This window comes from Boleophthalmus pectinirostris, unplaced genomic scaffold (assembly GCF_026225935.1).
Source record: "Boleophthalmus pectinirostris isolate CB_2022bp ecotype Guang Dong unplaced genomic scaffold, ASM2622593v1 HiC_scaffold_12, whole genome shotgun sequence".
NCBI lineage: Eukaryota > Metazoa > Chordata > Actinopteri > Gobiiformes > Gobiidae > Boleophthalmus > Boleophthalmus pectinirostris.
This window is the reverse complement of record NW_026571018.1, coordinates 34,646,658-34,666,002: the sequence shown is the minus strand read 5'-3', so window position 1 is coordinate 34,666,002 and position 19,345 is coordinate 34,646,658. Positions and strand designations below refer to the sequence as shown.

At 40.5% G+C, this 19,345-nt stretch overlaps 1 protein-coding gene across 1 annotated transcript in view; it reads right to left on the bottom strand.

Annotated features, from left to right (window-relative positions):
- The window catches only part of stk32a (serine/threonine kinase 32A), a 209,080-nt gene that overhangs the window by 52,182 nt on the left and 137,553 nt on the right, over window positions 1–19,345 (bottom strand). Inside the window, exons 5-6 of the mRNA XM_055149060.1 lie at window positions 14,746–14,849; window positions 3,856–3,972 (exon numbers count right to left, since the gene is read on the bottom strand). Coding sequence (XP_055005035.1) covers window positions 3,856–3,972; window positions 14,746–14,849 — 221 coding nt within the window. The remainder of the gene's footprint in view (window positions 1–3,855; window positions 3,973–14,745; window positions 14,850–19,345) is intronic.

The following is a 19,345-nucleotide window of genomic DNA, read 5'->3' as shown; positions in this document are numbered from 1 at the left end:
AACCCTCCAGTTTTTGCTGTGTGTTTGTTTCTATAGACATATCACTGCTCTGCCTGGAATGTGCCAAAGTATGACTTTAAAGAGCCATTAAACAGCATTCATAAACAAAATCTGAAAAATCCTCCAGAGTGGGTGTTGCCTGAGGATTGGGGGGAGCGGGTGTGGGGTGGGCTCTGGAGCGATGATCGACAGCCGACTAACAGCAACAACGATCCGATGCGGCGCGAACCGGTGTGTTCCAGACTTTGAAACAAGAGCGGAGATTTGCGCTCGGATCACGCCGTTTCCCTTTTCTGCACACACGGCGGGACGTCGCAGTGACCGGCGGTGCCAGGTAGGGGGCGGGACCGAGAGGGGCTCCTCACATCCCGCCCGTAGAAGCCAGTGGTTGTGCTCGACACTTAATAACCTGTACCTGACTCATTGGCGGCCGTCAATTCAACCCAAAAACCTGCGTACACGGTGAGGCGTCTCCTCCGTTCCAGACGGCGTGGTAGGGGCATCCAGTATTTGGTTGACTGGGAGGGGTATGGGCCAGAGGAGCGTTCTTGGGTGCCTGCCGGTTTCATTTTAGACCCTCTTCTTATTAAAGCCTTCCATGATCAACATCCCGAACAGCCTTCAAAGGGCTCTTGAAGCTCTCACGCCATTCTTTCTGATACCCTGAGTGATCCGTCTGGGTACTCTGACCTTTTGGACGAATTCTGACCCTCCTCCAGGCCCCCTCCTCCCTCCCGTGGTTGGCCGTTTGGTTTTGGGACGTCAGGGGCCGTCCCTTGAGAGGGGGGTTCTGTCACAGTTCTGTCTTTTGTTTACTTGTTTTCCCCAGTCCAGTTCCATTTCTCACTCTGTTCCGGTCCTCCTTTTGCCACCTCCCTCCTTTCCCTACAGCTGCCCCTCATTTTGTAATCAGCCCAGGCTCAGTCTATATATACTCCCTCTGCTCCCTCAGTCTTTGCCTGATTGTCGACCTGTCAAGACATACCTTGTAGACTATTTCCCAGTTTCTGGATGATATTTTCGTTCACGTTTGATATCATATACTCCTTTGTTGTTGTCAGTCTGATTTATTAAATATTGTATAAACATATTTATCTTTACCTGTTAAAGGACACTTTCTGTTATTCAATTAAGCCTTTGTTTGCCTGCACAATTGTGTTGCATTTGAGTCCAATTCACCTGCGTGATTAAAAACTCAAATGTCCTGGTCGTAGTTGATCCTCAAGAAGCCGTTACAGAAACGACTTTGACCCAAATTCAGATTTTTAACAAATATGCACTTAAACACCAAAATAAGGCCAGGGATAGGTATAGATTTTATTTTAGACCCATTTACACAGATAATTAGTAGAAAAAAGTTATTTCAGTGTCTAGTGGCCCTTTAAACAGCTCTACCTTACATTTATTCAGTTACAGGTGCTTTTATAGCTCAAAAATACCTAGAAAAACAAACATTCTGACTGTGAGCGGGGTCGCCTCTCCACAGACCTGACCTGTAACTTGGTCTGGTTTAGTCTACGTGAAGACAGAAAGATTTAACATCATACAGAGAAACATTCCAGACAAAGCAGTAACATTTCCATGGAGAAAAGCATCCGACGGACCCTCCTAGAAAAATTACACAATGCACCTTTAAATGTGCATTTGGTCTTAAAATAGCCACATTATGGATATTATTATTTGCACGTAGCTGATTAGTCTCCATCAGAATATGGAAACACGGGGACCCGTCAGACTTCGGTTCAGACAAATATGTGAAACTTTTGTTCGGGCTCGGGTCGAACTTGGACACAGGACTTGGATCAGTAAAACCACTCACTTTGAGACTCTTAAGTGTTCAAAACATCCGATCTCTGCACTTCTAGTTTAGATACAAGTCAAAACTATGTTATTATTATTTGTGAAATGTGGTGCAAAACTTCAGATACACGATTTGACTGATTAAAGCATTAAAGATTGGAGACAAAGTCCACAGGAAGTAGAGTCACTGTCACTAATCTGCAGCTTCACCTTGATCCGTGCGCTGTGTGAATGTAAACAAACACACGTATACTACTTTTGCAATTTTACTTTAAAAGAACGCCTCAAACTGCATTAACAGCGCAGTTTTGTGGCCTGGTGTCATTATTTGCGAAGGACAATTTCCAAGGATAATGTGGATGAGATGCTGCACTTTAAATTTACCACTTCATGAGAGGCGAGGAATAAAGTCTTCTCATTATTTTCGCTATATCCCGAGTTTGGTTTTTGCGTCTCTGTGTCCGTTAGAGGTCACACAAACAATATCTTACGTGTGTCATTAGTCGGCCTGTGAAAACAGTGTGAGTTTAATTGTGTTGGGTTCGGACACAAATAATCTTGGTGCCGGGTTGAATTCGATCACACTGTCAAATGTGGGCCCGATCCACACTCTAATCTCCATGATACCTTTGAACTCTTTAATATCAGACTTTTTTTTCAAGGTTGTATGGAGGATTTTTTTTTGTTTCAAGTTGTCAATGATAGCATTATAGAGGTGCAGTAGCCTTGTAATTATGATGACCAAAAAAAAGAGAATAAAAATTCATCAACTCTGGACGTGGTGGGGCTAAACATTTGCCAATAGATAACGACACTGCCTCGTTATCTGTGAGCTGACAGGCTGTCAATCAATCTCCCTATGTTTCTAGTGTAACTGACTTGCCTGCGCGCCGCCGGTACGTGGTTTACGTACGACTGTCACGCAGTCCACAGACGCAAGACGCACAGACGCTGTTTACTCCACCAACGCAACAGTTCTTAGCGGCTTTTTTTGACCTATATCTTCCTCGCAGTTAGCACAAAGTTTGTTGCAATGGCGACAAGAATCCAGGAGCAGTTCGCCGCAAAAGAAAGTCCGTTTTTGAGGTCGCTGAAAGAAGAAGACAAGGGGAAAAGCAGCGAAGCCAAACTAAGGTGATTCTTATAGATTCATTCCAGCGATGGCGCGACTGAAGCAGACGCAGGGTCTAAAGACTGAAGCACTGGTCGCACAAATTACTCCTGGACAGGTCACTTCTGCTTATTATGAAAACGTACTTTATTTCCAAGAGCTAGTCAAACGTTTTTCAGGACACGAAAGCGATATCCTATGTCTGAAAACGTAATTTTCAAGGCAAAGAAAGAGTCCGCTTGCTGCTGCGTGTTGTAGCTAGTTCATTCGCACTGAATCTCCGCGCAACCTTCTCTGCACCCCTTTCCTGCTCCTGTCCCCGCTGCCCGTTCCGCTCTTCCCCCTGCTCCTCACTTCTCCGGGCACGGAATCTCCGCGCACCGCTCCCCTCTCCTCTCTCCTCTCCTCTCTCCTCTCCTCTCTCCCTGCTCCGCTCTTCTCCCTGCTCCTCACTTCTCGTCCGCGAACGAAATGTCCGCACACCCGCTCCCCCCGCTCCTCACTTCTCCGTCTTGCCTAACCAACACTGTAGTTAGTTGTTTACAAGTCATGTGCAGCGCACCGGCTGTAAACAAACCTGTTTCTGGCGTAAAGAGGAGGCGGGAGGAGGCGTTTCTACGTAGGAGCTGTAGAGGAGGGGGGGGGGTTTCACGCATGCGCAACATTTGAAAAAGGACAAACAGTCGCTGGATTTCTCGTTCCTTGGAAAATCCTCTATACAACCTTTAAGTCTTTGGGGAAAATGAATGGGAAAATTAGAATGTAGAAATGTTACGTAGACCACTTCTATAGTCAAATCTGAAAGCACCATAAGGAAATGGATGAGACGGGAGTTGAGTGTAAAAGTTATCAGTACATACATCTTTTGTGTGATTAAAAAGGCAATATTTCCCTTGTGAAAGTGGTATTGGGTGTTTGTACAGATCTAACTCTGCAGACTGTACCTTTCTGAGCAGGGACTTCATCTCCAGGGACCAGGCGGCCGGGTAACTGGGGTGGACTTTGTGGAAGGTCTGTAGGATCTCACTGGCCGGAGTATTGGACCTCATCACGTACGGTCTCTGAAAAACATGCAGAAAATATACACTTTACTGCATGACAACACGTTTTACCTTGAAATACATTATTTTACAACTAGAACTAAACCAGGTCTAACATCAAGACTAAACCAGGCAGGACTTTAATAGGTCTAAAACTCTAAAACCAATTTCTCTGCAAATTCAAAACAATAGAACCTTTTAGTACTTTTTAGTGTAGTATAGTTTTTAGTAACACTTCAAAATCAGCCTATAGTAGTTTATTAAGGTTAATTAAGGTGTAGTTATTTAAAAAGTGTTACCAAGTTGTATTGATACTTAACTAACTTTGATACGCACCTAACTTTGATACTAACTGTAGGCACTGTTCTGTCTGGAGCTCTATTACTCAAGTTTGACTTTAATCTGAGCTCGTGCTGTTAAATAAGTCCCTCTCAAATAAAATTACCGTATTTTTCGGACAATAAGTCGCACTTTTTTTCATGGTTTGGGTGTTTCCTGCGCCTTATACTCTGATGCGACTTGTGTATTAAAATGTTTGAGTGAAGCGTGGAGAGGCTCTAGTCTTGTGTGTCAGTATCTGCTGCTCCTGTTCCTCCTGTACCACTGTCACTTCACTCTGCTGCGCATGTCTCCTGCAGAAAGAGCCTCTGTCGTGTTTGTATCATGTCAGTCAATCGCACCGTTACTTCTGCACCACTGAACAATTTAACATTTACACAAATTTATAAAGACAAATGAGAAGACTGAGCACAAATACCCCCAAAAAGAAAATCATATTTTGCAAATTGCAAGCTGCAAGTCGCGAAATCTGCAGCTGAAAACGGTAATCGAGCAGCAGAAAGAAAGTTTGGAGTGAGTGAGAAACTTGTGACACCGGGAGGATGCACCATGAAACTTTCCTGAAGTCGTTGGATGAATGGACAAAGTCTGGACTTCAGTGACACCGAAACCATCCTGTCGGGATTCAGAAAGGCCAGAATAATTCTAACTGGAACTGATACTGAGTCTGACGACAGCGACACAGAAGAGGAAGCGTCGCTCTGTTTACCTCCGGACGTCGAGGACAAGTTGTTCAGAAGTGACACCGAGGATGAAGAATTGAATGGATTTAGTGATTTGGAGTGAGATGGAGAGTTTGGTAAACTTGTCCTGTTCTGTTGTTTATGCTATAGTTTATCTGAAGAACTGTTCATATGTGACGTTATCTTGGGTCTGCAATTTTAGCCAACAGTTTTCCAGTGAGTCGCTCTCACCTTTTTGTTGAAAAACGGAACCATGAACGCTCGTACTGATCACAGACTCCTGAAAATTATGTACGTTTTTCTTGAGCTTTCAGACGATCTTAAAACTTTGGAAGTGTCTCCTACTGCGTGCACTGTGTCAGCGTGGAACCTGCTGAACATTCTGACATAGACATACATGCAGAACACCCCTGGCATGTTGTCACTGCAAAATATTATCAGTAAGAGCAGAATTAGGTACATTCCAGCTAAATTTAAAGCCATACTGTAGATAATTCCAGACAGGATATAAGTAAGAAACATATAGTCCATAAAAAAAAGAAGAAAAAAAGATCCATGTTTTTAAGTTCTTAAATTTACAATGACACCCTTAACTGTGTAGTGTTTTAGTGAGTGTTTTTTGTGGTTGGGAATACAAAAGGCTGTATTGTATTCAGACGAGTATTTTGCCCACAGAAGAGGAGTGCTGTGTTTTCAGTAGCTTTAGTCATCCACTTCACGTTTACAAATCCAAACAGAGAAAACAATGTGAATGTGCTCATACCTGTTCATTTACTCACCAAATCTGAATCAAACTGAGCCATCTGTTTCTCTCAACATCAGAAAGTCAACTCAGGATTTAAAACTATGATTTAAATCAAAGAGACCAAACAAGATTTATTCAGTATAACATTTAGAAAAACACCTGAAAAATGAGGACTAAACCAGGACTGAACAAGGACTGAACCAGGACTAAACCAGGACTAAACCAGGACTAAACCAGGACTAAAACGGGGCTAAAACAGAACTAAACTAGGTCAAAACTAGGACTGAACCAGGTCTGAACCAGGTCTGAACCAGAACTGAACCAGAACTGAACCAGAACTGAACCAGGACTAAACAAGGACTCAGTACTAAACCAGGACTAAAACAGAACTAAACTAGGTTTAAACTAGGTCGAAACTAGAAACTAGAACTGAACCAGGACTGAACCAGGACTGAACCAGGACTGAACCAGGACTAAACCAGGACTGAACCAGGACTGAACCAGGACTCAGTACTAAACCAGGACTAAAACAGGGCTAAAACAGAACTAAACTAGGTTTAAACTAGGTCAAAACCAGGACTGAACCAGGACTGAACCAAGACTAAACAAGGACTCAGTACTAAACCAGGACTAAAACAGGGCTAAACCAGGTATGAACCAGGACACAATCAAGAATTAACTAGGACTAGGACAAATGCAGGGCTAAACCAGAGCTAAGCAAAGACTAAACCAGGACTGAACCAGGACTGAACCAGGACTGAACCATGACTAAACAAGGACTCAGTACTAAACCAGGACTAAAACAGGGCTAAACCAGGTATGAACCAGGACACAATCAAGAATTAACTAGGACTAGGACAAATGCAGGGCTAAACCAGAGCTAAGCAAAGACTAAACCAGGACTAAACCAGGACTAAACTTGGACTGTAAGTAGTTAACCAGGAAAACAGATTCAAACCAGATTTAACCAGGACTAATACAGCTCTGAACCAAGTATAATCTACAATTTAAACTAGGATTAAATCCGACCTAAATCAGTAGAAAAAGACATAGCGTAATCTTGGCCCTTTGTGTCTAAATACCAAAAAACATATTATTTTCCAATGGATGTTCTTATGTAGTTTCCTCATCACAAACAGACCTGGAGTTGTGTTTTGTTTCATTCACACATGTTTAACCTTACACATTAAGGCTGTTATTTTCTTAAACTGAAAATGGCCAATTTATACGGACAAAAAGGTAAAACGTAGCCATGAACTTGACAGCTTCATGACATCACAAGTTGAATCGGAGCATTTTCAGCTTCGGAGATAATAACGTGTGAATGAAAAAAAAACACAACTGAAAAAAGTGACATTCTAACATGGCTAAGAGTCAATTTTGTGTAATATAGGAACTTTAAAGGTGCCACGCTGTCCTAAAAAATGCGAAAAAGCGGTTTGTAGTGGTTTATAAGCGTCTTTCAGGAACTTTCAGAGGTAGAGTTTTGCTGTCATGGCAACACTAACAACAGATTCTCCGACAATAAATCATTTTGTTATTAGATACAGGCATTTTGAGCTTCGGCGATATGAATAATGCAGGTTTACTCAAACATATGTGAATGAAACAAAACAAAACACAACTCCAGGTCTGTTTCTGAGGAGGTAACAGCATTCGTACACGACCGAAAGCCCACAAGAATCAATTTTGCGTAATATAGGATCATTAAACCCACTGCACGTCTATAGGCAATATTTAGAGAGAGAGATTATAGAGATTTCCACGAATTTGAAATATCCCGTTCTCCTTTAGCAGCAGCAGAAGTTATTGGAGGCTAAACTAAGAGACAGTGACTGATGGTTGACTGTGCAGAGGTGCTGAGTTGCTTGGACCTGGAGAATATTGGCATCTGAGGCCCATAACGCGTGGGCAAAGGGGGGCAGAGATGGCATAAGGAATACAGCCATTAGAAATAAAACTGATTCATAGAAAATAATTTTGAACGAGGCGATAATTTTGACGTTTTAAGGTCTGCACTCGGGCTTTGGAGAGGGGAGGAGAAGATGGATCACAGCTCTGGCTTTCACTGATAAAAATATATTGGAACGATGTGCTTTCCCAACAATTGGAGTGTTTTGGGAAGGCTGTTGTGATCTGATTTTCAAGCACTTTTTTAATATCAAAGGTGCTATATCACACAAAATGGATTTTTGTGAACTTTAAGGCATGTTATAATGAAAAACAGTTGGAGTTGTGTTTTGTTTTGTTCACACATGTTCAGTGGTGTAGTGTTTTGTTTTTTTTTAAGTGGGGGTACGTGATCTCCCCCATCCACCTCCAACCCAAAAGCCACATACTCATCTTGACACGCTGAAATACACACAGGTGTAATATGTTTGTATTGAAAGTGACGGTTTTGTGTTAAAACACAAACATAAAGGCACCAGCGCAGTAAAAATCACTAATATTTGATGTTTCTGTACTCAAAATGATGCAGAATCATGTTATTATCACCGTTTATAATCACCTATAGAACCATGAACCTGAACCAGGTCTAAACCAGGTCTGAACCAGGACCGAACCAGGCCTGGTTCTTGCCTGAACCAGGTCTAAGCCAGGTTTAAGCCCGGGTCTAAAACCAGGTCTAAAACCAGGTCTAAAACTAGGACTAAAACCAGGTCTAAAACCAGGTCTAAAACCAGGACTAAAACAAGGACTAAGACAAGGACTAAAACAAGGACTAAAACAAGGACAAGGACTAAGACAAGGACTAAGACAAGGACTAAAACAAGGACTAAGACAAGGACTAAAACAAGGACTAAGACAAGGACTAAAACAAGGACTAAAACAAGGACTAAGACAAGGACTAAGACAAGGACTAAGACAAGGACTAAAACAAGGACTAAAACAAGGACTAAAACAAGGACTAAGACAAGGACTAAGAGAAGGACTAAGATAAGGACTAAGACCAGGACTAGACCAGAACTAATACTGGACTTGAGAGTGAGAGAGAGAACCCCGAGCCCGTGGAGCTTTGCACTCGTCCTTTGACCTCCAGCCACCCAACGGTCTACAAGGGCACACCTTTGGGCCCATCCCGACACTCAGTTCAGATTTATCCCTGGTTTCAGTCCTGGTTCAGTCCTGGTTCAGTCCTGGTTCAGTCCTGGTTCAGTCCTGGTTCAGTCCTGGTTCAGTCCTGGTCTCTATAGGACAGTAGTGCAGATATCATGAGTCAGTGCAGGTTGTTTTCACCAGTGCCAATTTCTCCTGGTTTGACATTTAAGTTGTAGGTTATTTAATGTTTGTTAATTTTTTTATATCTCACGTCAGGAGAAATGGGTGGACGGTGAACCCCGACATACAACGCCTACTACACCCCCTTTTAATCTGTCTACATCTCCAAAGCTCAAAATGCTCAGTTCCATCTTGTGATGTTATGAAGCAAGTTTTCAAGTTCTTTTGTTTAGTGGAGACTGACAATTCTAGAGCTAAAATCATCCAAATGCTGTTTTTTTTGTGTGTGTGTGTGTGTTAAATAGGGGTGTGCAGAAATATTGAAATATCGATATATCGTATCGTTTAATGTGATGATACAGTATCGATATCGTGGGCTACTGTATCGATATATCACCAAGAGTCTTTTTTTGGTATATTTTACTAAATTATTTTGTTACAGCTACAGTTTTGTTAATTGTTTAGAGGAAGGAAACTTGTTTATGCGACACATTTGACATTTTCACTGTTATGATGATTAAAATGTTTATGTGTTTCATATGAACTTTACCCAAGAAGTGGTTTAACAAAGACTTTGAGTATCACAGTCATAATTTAGACATTATTTTTTATTGGACCGTATCGAACTGATTTGAAATATATCGTATTGAATTATATCATATCGTAAGCTCACCGTATCGAGATATGTATCGTATCGGCAAATTCTGAACGATACCCAGCCCTAGTGTTAAACATGTGTGAAAGAAACAAAACAAAACTCTAGGTCTGTTTGTGATGAGGAAACAACATTATAACATAGATTATGTTCATGTTTATATAGAGTTTATATTTAACTACATGGCTGCACAAAATATTAAACTTGCAAACGTACGTGAGAAATAGAAATAAATGTATGTAATTCTGAGGTCTGGACAATAAAACTACACAATTTCAGTGGCAGAGATCTTCCAGAACTTTTCAAGTGATTTCCCAAGTTTCTGCACGGTAAGGAACCAAACGCATATCTTAAAACGCTATACGCATAAAATGAAAATGTTGAATAGTCCAGCTACATTCAGCCAGGATGGAGAGTGAAATATACGGAATATAATACGAGATAAGAACAGTCATTTTGGTCCATACTCTCGAAGGGTCAAGGAGAAAACTGCATATGTATTTTAGAGAGATATTAACGGTGTTCTGCTCGTCTCCATGGAGATGTCATTGCTTTGCCTGGTATATTCTACAGCAGGGGTGTGCAAAAACATTGAAATATCGATATATTGTACAGACCTCATCCAAATTTATACCCCTGCGCTCTGAGGTCCGAGGTCCAGCTCCAGCTCAGGGCGTCTAAGACGAGACTTAAAACCAGAGGGGACAGGGCTTTCTCTGTGGTCGGCCCTAAACTCTGGAACGATCTGCTGCTTCACGTTCGAGCAGCTCCACAGTGCAGAGTTTTAAATCTCGTCTGAAGACCCACTTTTATTTTCTGGCTTTTAACACCGCGTGAGTCGTGTGCTCCTCTGTGTCTTTTATTTATTTTTATGTGTTTTTATTGGTTTTACTGATTTAATTTATTTATTGGTTTATTTATTTCTATTCTATGATATAGTTTTATTTTTATTTTACTGGTTTTATATTATTTTACTAGTTTTATTACTTTAAGACTAGTATTATTTTAGTAGTTTACTTTATCATCTTATTGTTGTTATTTTTTATGTATTTGTGCTGCACTTTGGAAACAGTTTGTTTGTGAAATGTGCTATAGAAATAAAGTGGATTGGATTGGATTGGATTGGACAGTTTAATGTGATGATACAGTATTGATATCATGGGCTGCTGTATCGATATATCACCAGAGTATTTTTTGGTATATTTTACTCAGTTATTTTGTTACAGAGCTACAGTTTCATTGCTTGTTTAGAGGAAGGAAACTTGTTTATGCAACACATTTGACATTTTTGACATTTCAAAAATATATTTATTAATTTCCGTCCGTTCTCATCTGGTGGAGTTTAAACCTGATGTCACAGAAACAAATTCATTTCTATTTTCACAGGTTTGATGATTAAAATGGGTGTGTTTCTGTATCAAATCGATTTGAACTATATCTTATCGATCTGAAAGCTCACTGTATCGAGATATGTATTGTATCACGGCCTATGTATCGTATCGGCAACTTCTTAATGATACCAGACCTATTTCACAGTATGACATTAAACATATTTTTTCCATGAAGACCTGCAGATGGCGACACCAAGCCAAGTGACAGGTCATATCTGTGGAAAGGCAATCCCATTCATAAAATGTTGAATATACATTGTCAAGTTACTAAAATTTCAAACCCGAATTTGAATAGACTGGATACTACGATGATAGTTTTTTCGGACTATAAGACGCACCGGATTATAAGGCGCAATATCAATAACACTGAATTCTCTCATCTATTTTCATACGTAAGGTGCAATGGATTATATGGAGCACTAAGCGAAACAAACAAACTGGAGACTAATCCGTGTATCATTCGTTCATTAGTTTTTCAATATAAAACCAAAAATAAGAAAACGAAAAAACAACAGTTTTCTTCGTTATTTGTCTCCAAAACCAAAATGAAAAAACGGATAACGATTCGTTTTTTCAGTTTTCGATTTTGTGTTTAAATGAAGAATGGAAAAAACGGATAACGGCCGTTTCCCGTTTACGTGACTTCCATGACTGCGATGCCGAACTTCTGCACCGCATACGGACTGAACCAGGACTGATCCAGGTCCGAGACCAGACCGAGACCAGAGCGGGACTGAGACCGGCACCAGACCGGGACCAGAGCGGGACTGAGACCGGGACCAGACCGGGACCAGAGCGCTACTGAGACTCAGTCCCGCTCTGGTCCCGGTCTGGTCCCGGTCTCAGTCCCGGTCTGGTCCCGGTCTGGTCCCGGTCTGGTCCATCTGAACCAAAAGCTCTTAGTTTGGTTCGTTTTCGTTGGGGTGAAAGCTCGGAGTCCGGTCTGGTCTCGGTCTGGTCTCGGACCTGGATCAGTCCCGGTTCAGTCCGTACGCGGTGCAAAAGTCCGGCATCGCAGTCACGGAAGTCACATAAACGGGAAACGGCCGTTATCCGTTTTTTCCATTCTTCATTTAAACACAAAATCGAAAACTGAAAAAACGAATCGTTATCCGTTTTTTTCATTTTGGTTTTGGAGACAAATAACGAAGAAAACTGTTGTTTTTTCGTTTTCTTATTTTTGGTTTTATATTGAAAAACGAATGAACGAATGATACACGGATTGAGACTGATCATTAGCCCAGGCGTTCCATGATCCATCAGCAGATCATGGCGTAATTCACCTGGTGTTGCCTCCATGTGACTCAAATCGGAGGATGACTCAAATATACATTGAGTAATAATGTGTTTAAAGCAGCTTTGCACACATTTGTTTACGTTTTACAGAAACAAAACGTAAAACCACATGGCTCATTAGTATAAACTATAAGCTCTGAAAAAAACAGCTCGATCCTTGTGCACTGGTGCGGTTCAGCTTCTGTTGCCCTTTACTTCACGAGGCTCCTGACTACAGAAGCCGTAACGCTCCGACAATCCATCAAGCGGTGCAGCTTCGTAGTTTACCAAAGTCATACTAAAAAAACATTGTGACAGATTTTTGAGCGCCGTGTACCACATGAAATCGGTTCGAGGTCAGTAAACACAACCAGAATTAATACATAAAGCGCACTAGATTATAAAGCGAAAATTTAAGGTTTTTAAGTGTGTCTTATAGTCTGAAAAATACGGTAGTTAAAAAAAAAACTACTTCTTGCTTAAACAGAATGTCATTTTTAACATTAAATTCGTTATAGTTTCTTTTTTATACTATCATCTGGTGTAATCTTCAGTGGTCCATGTGTGTATACTAGTCTATGTGCTCTTCTACTTGTTCTGATACCAAGATCATTCTAAAGCTTTGCAACTGATGTCATCAACGTTCCACAGGAGTTCTGATGCCGACTGTAGGCACTGCTCTGTCTGAGGCTCTATTACCTTTTAATCTGGGCTTTATTTTAACACAAAGAGCTGATTGGGTTGGAGCTACAACAGGTGAGCATTAGCCAACAGTTTTTCAGTTCATCAACCACCTAAATAGGACCATGAACGCTCGGACTGATCGCAGGCTCTGAAAATGTGCTCTTTAAATCTATTTAGTATTTTTTTTCTTGAGTTTTCAGACTATTTTATCTGCTTTTTTTTTTTTATTATTATTTTTTGTGCAGACAAATCAGACAGAAGTAGAAGAAAAAATAAATAAGTAATATAATTAATAGTAATACAATGTGACCCTCTTTTTTTTTTTTTTCCCCCCCCAGCCCCCCCGCCCTTCACCCACCCCCCCACTCCCCCCCACTGTCTCCAGAGAAAATAAAAATAAATAATACCTAAATAATATAAAGAAGGGGAAAAAAAATAAAAAATACACACATATACACACATATATAAATACACATATACACATATACACATATATACACACATATAATAGTAATAATAATAATATAATAATAATAATAATAATACATTTGTTTGTTCAGTTTAGCGATAGTCCTCTGTGGTTTTCCATATAATCAAAGAATTTTTTCCATATCTTGAAAAATAAATCTTGCCGTTGCTGTAATCTATAAGTCACCCTTTCATAGTTTGCAGTTTTAAGCATCCATTCTAACCATTTACTGAAAGATGATTGATTGGTAGATTTCCATTCCTGTGTTATCATCCGGCATCCTGTTATAAGAGCTATTCTACACCATAAAGTTTGTTCGTGCCGTAGTTGTTTTGTGGGTATGATTCCAAGTAGACAGAGTCCAGGGTTTTTGTTCCATGTGACATTTAACAGTTCTTTAATAAGTCCAATTATTTGCTCCCAAAGGAGCTTGACTTTGTCACGTTCATATAACATATGTATCATAGTTCCAGTAGCTTGATTGCATCGCCAACATTTATCATTGTCTTTTAAGTTCAGTCTAGCCATTCTGCTTGGAGTCTGGTAACATCGATTTAAAATTTTATAATTAATTAGTTGTGACTGAATTTCTTGAGATGTAAGAAACCAGTTGGATATTATGTTTTGCCATTGCTCTTGTTCTATAGGAATACCTAGGTCTCTTTATCTGCTTTTTAATGTATTTGCTAAAGTGTGCATTGTGTCACCGTGGCAACTCCTAAACATTCCACCATTAGAGATCATGTACAACCCCAATGTCACGTCACTGCCAAGTATCAATTCAGGAAATGTTCTTGTCTGTTGTGTGAATTTTTAGCATCGATACCTGCTCAAAAGAGTGTCTAGTTTTGATACTAGTTTTAATATCGACTGCTATTTGATTCTTGATACTTTTGGCAACCCTAGAATTGTACAGAAAAGATAGAATTGTACGCTTTTTCTACTGCCATTACATTCATGTTGGCAGATAAATTGCTGTCTGGCCTCGACCTGACCTGATAAAACATGTAGATTGAACCAAACAGAAATGAATTTGTTTCCGTGACATCAGGTTTAAACTCCGCCAGATGAGACCGGACGTAAATTAATAAATATATTTTTGAAATCAATTCCAATTACACGCCTCTTGAAATAACTCCCTTTCTATTTTCTCGTTTTGTTACGGCGATCGGTCTCAGACAGCGTGAACGAGCGTCTGAGCGTAGCCCCTGTAGAGGTCAGCTAAAATCAAAAATTCAATTACAGCCGGAGTCCGCTTTGTTTTGCCTGGGCGTTGTGATGAATGGGGGGGGTTGTACGGAGAATCGTAGTATAATAGGAGCTGGTTTGTGTACCTGTCCGCGGAGCAGCTCGTAGGCCGTGATGCCCAAAGACCACCAGTCCACGGAGAAGGAGTAGCCCGGGTGAGAGCCTTCGAACGTCTGGAACAGCTCCGGGGCTGGAACACAGATACATACATACAACAATTACTATTAAAGAGAGCGTATTATACCAGGGTGACCATATTTCCATTTGTGAAAACCCGGAGACATTGAGCTACAGTCGTCCCTCGCTATATCACGGTTCACCTTTCGCGGTCTCGCCGTTTAGCTGATTTTCTTTTTTTCTTTTTTCTTTTTTTACACATGGGTGGGTCAGGACTAAACCAGGTCTAAACCAGGACTAATCTTGGACTTAAGAGAGAGAACGCCGAGCAGTTTGTCTGCAAATTGCTGCGTTTACCTCCGTGAGGTGCGGAGCTCTCCATCGGTCATTTCTCCTGCGGTCACCTCCGAGCCCGTCTCGACAGTGAGTCCTGTTTCAGTTCTGGTTTACTCCTGGTTTACTCCTGTTTCAGTCCTGGTTCAGTCCTGGTTTAGTCTTAGTTCAGTCCGTGGCATAGGCAGCGCAAAAGCTTGATATAATCACGGGTTAACGGGCAGGTCCTGTAATGCGCGGGTGCGGTGTTGTACTGCAGGTCTCCAAAAATGGACCCGTGCAGGACTCTGCGCTGTAGGGCTCTGTTACGGAATAAATGAATCTTGGGTTCGTTACATAAAGAAGGGGGAAAATAACAAAAGGATGACAGCAGTAATAAGTTTTAAGAAGGATGCAAAAAGGGTTTCTAACTGTCCTGTCTGAGAAAAGTGTAAAAGTGTGTGCTGAGGGGTTTTACAGCCTTAAAACAGATATAATAATTGTAAAATATAAAGTTGACTACTTCGCGAATTTCACCTATCGCGGGTTATTTTTAGAACGTAACCCCCGCGATAAACGAGGGACCACTGTACTCTCACCTCGCAACCTGTGCACATGGCCTCCCACTTGTCCCGACCGGGATGGAAAACGGAGAATTTCTTGTACAAGTCATTGTTAAATGTGCATATACGCTTCAGTATGTTGCAGACTGACTGACTGTTTGTGTCTCGCTCCTTCTGAGTCACAAACGCTACGAGAGACGCTCAGTTTAATGCCCCTAATGAACGGTAATGAAAACCCGGACATTTCCATCTTCCATCACTTAAAAAAAAAAAAAAACCCGGACGCCCAAGACAAGACGCATAATACGGACATGTCCGGGGAAAAACGGACGTTTGGTCACCCAATATTATACTATTAATCAACTTTTCAGAGCATTTAAAGGTGCACTGTGTAACTTTCCAGCAGAGGGTCCATCCAATACTTTTCACCATGAAGATGTTATTGCTTTGTCTGAAATGGCAAAGGAGAAATTCAAGTTGTCAACTAGACAAACGTTTATTTGTCTGGAATGTTTCACAGTATGGGATTAAACATTTCTATCTTCATAGAGATCAAACCAGACCAATATACAGGTCAGATCTTTGGAGGGGCGACCCCGCTCACAGTAAGAATGCCTGTTTTTAAGGTATTTTTGAGCTATAAAATCTGTAACTGAAAAAATGTTGTAGAGCTGTTTAATGTCATACTGCGAAACACTCTGTACCCAACCAAAAAATTACACAAAGCACCTTTAAAGGACCTATATTTCTCTAAATTGACTCATGGAGCTTTAAGCTGTGTTGTAATGTTACCTCATCAAAAACAAACCTGGAGTTGTTTTGTTTTATTCACACATGTTTAAACAACCTTAGATCAGGAGTGTCAAACTCTAATTCACAAAGGGTCGAAATTAAAAACTGGGACTAAGTTGTGAGCCAAACTAAATATTACATCTGTATGTTTTCTCTTCTTTTGAGATATGGAATGTTAAACCATTTCTTATAAAAAAAATATTTAATAATAGTTTTGCTTAAACTTTGAATCCTGAACATTGATCCAGCCTATCTGCAGCCGGCGGACCAGCTCTCTTTATATAGTCTACCAGGCCAAATATAATTATAGCGTACGTCGAATTTGGCCCCCGGGCATGCAAATCAATGCCCATTTTCACTGACACCGGTACACACCAACTGTTCTGTACTCCTAATTTTCTCTAATTTCAGTAACATGTAGGATTCTGCAACGTCATGTAGTCATTTTGGTACAAATGAAAAAATAAAATAAACTAAAAACTAAAAACACTTGCTAACTATCCTTCGGAGTTGCAGACTCTTTGTTGCGATGGCGTTTATTGGATGTAACGATATCCAAATCTCTCGGTACGATATTATCACGATATACATCTCAAGGTACGATATTTATTGCGATATTTTGGAGAGGCTGATATAATTGTAGATGAGACACTTTTTTGCTTTTAAAATACCTTGACAAGATTTTGGTGTGAATTATTACCGTCATAATCCCAAGAGGTCAACTAAAAAAACATTTCTTGATGTTGTCTGCACTGAAATGAATCATGGGATATGTAGTTCCGCATGTTTATTAGCATTTGTTATTGTAAAACCATAAGGAAAGGAACATTTTACGATACGATATCACAATATTTTGGTTATTGTTACATCCCTAGTCGTTTTAGATCAATATTGCGATTTAAAATATGCAAATTATAACATAATGCTCGACAGGTGTAATAGATTATAACTATACAGCCTACACAAGCTCAAGAGGCCTTCTTTAAAGACGCACTATGTAACTTTTCTGGTAAAGGGTCCCCTAACTGCTTGTTTCCATGGATATGTTTTTGTGATACCAAATCTGTAAAGCACTTTAGTCATTGGTTCTTTTTAAAATGTGTGATATAAATATAAATGTGACTGATATTTTCTTGGTCAAGTTAAAGGTGCACTTTAACTTTTTAGTGTGCTACAAATCTCTATATTATCTGTAATGTTCCACAGTATGGCATTAAATCCTCCCATACAGAGTGGAGACACGTACAGGCTCTAACAAATCAAGTTTCAAAGTGGCAGCAGTTTCGCGCTGGTCTGGTTCATAATTATTTTTGATTGACCCATATTAATTAAGCCATTACAGGCAGGTTTTTGTCAGAGCGCTGAATTACTGACGGAGCAGATTCCTGGAGGACAGAAGCAGCGATCACAGCCCTTGAAATCTGGTTATTTTTATCCATCTATCAAGCTGTCAACATGAATCACCATCAAGCAGCTCTCGTGGTTTTCCTTTAAGGTGTTTTTTTCTTTTTTTTTTGCGTTAACCTAGACCTACTCTGCAAAATTGACGGTTCAGAGATTTGAACCATGTCATAGCTGTTTTCCCTTTTCTAATGTAATGATCCATGGGTGTCGTACATTATAACTATATAGCACATATAAGCTCCTTCACAGCAGGTTGGTTTGAGGTTGATGTGAAGATTGTCAGAATGTGTATTTTGTTTCTTCAAAAATCAGGAAATTTCTACCACTATTAAGCAAATATCAGTCCATCCGCTGACGCACTGAGGAGTCAAACAAATGGAAATGAAAATAATTACCGGTTGCTCTAAGTTGATTAGCTGTCCCTGATACAATCCTCGTCATACATCGCGAAGGCAACCCCATGTGTCTTACAGGGCAATGTGACGCATATTCTTCACCAGTGGCGGACCGTGCATTTCACACTTAGGCCTTCAGTAGTGCTCCGTCTGAAGCAATCCTCACCTCAATAATTATTTTATGGTTATAAAAGCATCTTATTATACAGAACACAGTATAAAGAGCCGTGGAGATTCCATGCATGGAGCAGAAGTGAGGAGCACTGGGTGCTAAACCAAGACTAAACCAGCGGGGCACTGCCGTGCTCTCTTCCTCTCTCGTGCTCTCTCAAGTCCAAGATTAGTCCTGATTTAGACCTGGTGTAGTCCTGGTTTAGTCCTGGTTCCGCTACAGATGCAGTTTGTTGCTTTGGCTGGTTCGCTCTCTGACTGTCCAGTCAGTGGGTCTGAATCCAGTGACGTTGTCGTTTGCTGCTAAAGGCCCTGGTGACACCAACTAAAAATCTGACTGGTTGAAGCAACAGTTTCAAGGACATTTATTTTGTGTTCAAGGGCCTGCAGAACGGATTGTGAAGGCCTCAGGCAAACGTCTTTGACTTTGACTCTGCCTAGCAACAAGTGATGCTGAAATGTGATGGTTCAAATCCTTTAATATGAAAATACATGTCTGGAAGCAGCACAATTATCAGAAAAGCTCTGAAAGGAAGCGGACAGACCAGTTGGAATAATTTAATAATATATTTAACATCAGTCTGTGATTCAGAGATTTGAAGGACTTGCAGGCCCTGACGCCCGCCACTGCTCTTCACTCTATTAGAATTACAGATCTAATAACGAACTATTCCTGCTTGTACAATCCAATCACCAAGGGTCTTTATTATACAGCTGTGACCTATGACTGTGCCGGTACAGATACTGGTATGGATGTAACAATAACTGAAATATTGTGATACTGTATGGTCAAAAGTCTCACAATATATCGAATCACAAGTTTCTTTGCTTAAATGAATTTTTAAAATAGTAGCAATAGCTACTAAACCTCGGGAACTACATATTCCATGATTCATTTCAACACAGACAACATGAAGAGATATGTTTTTTAC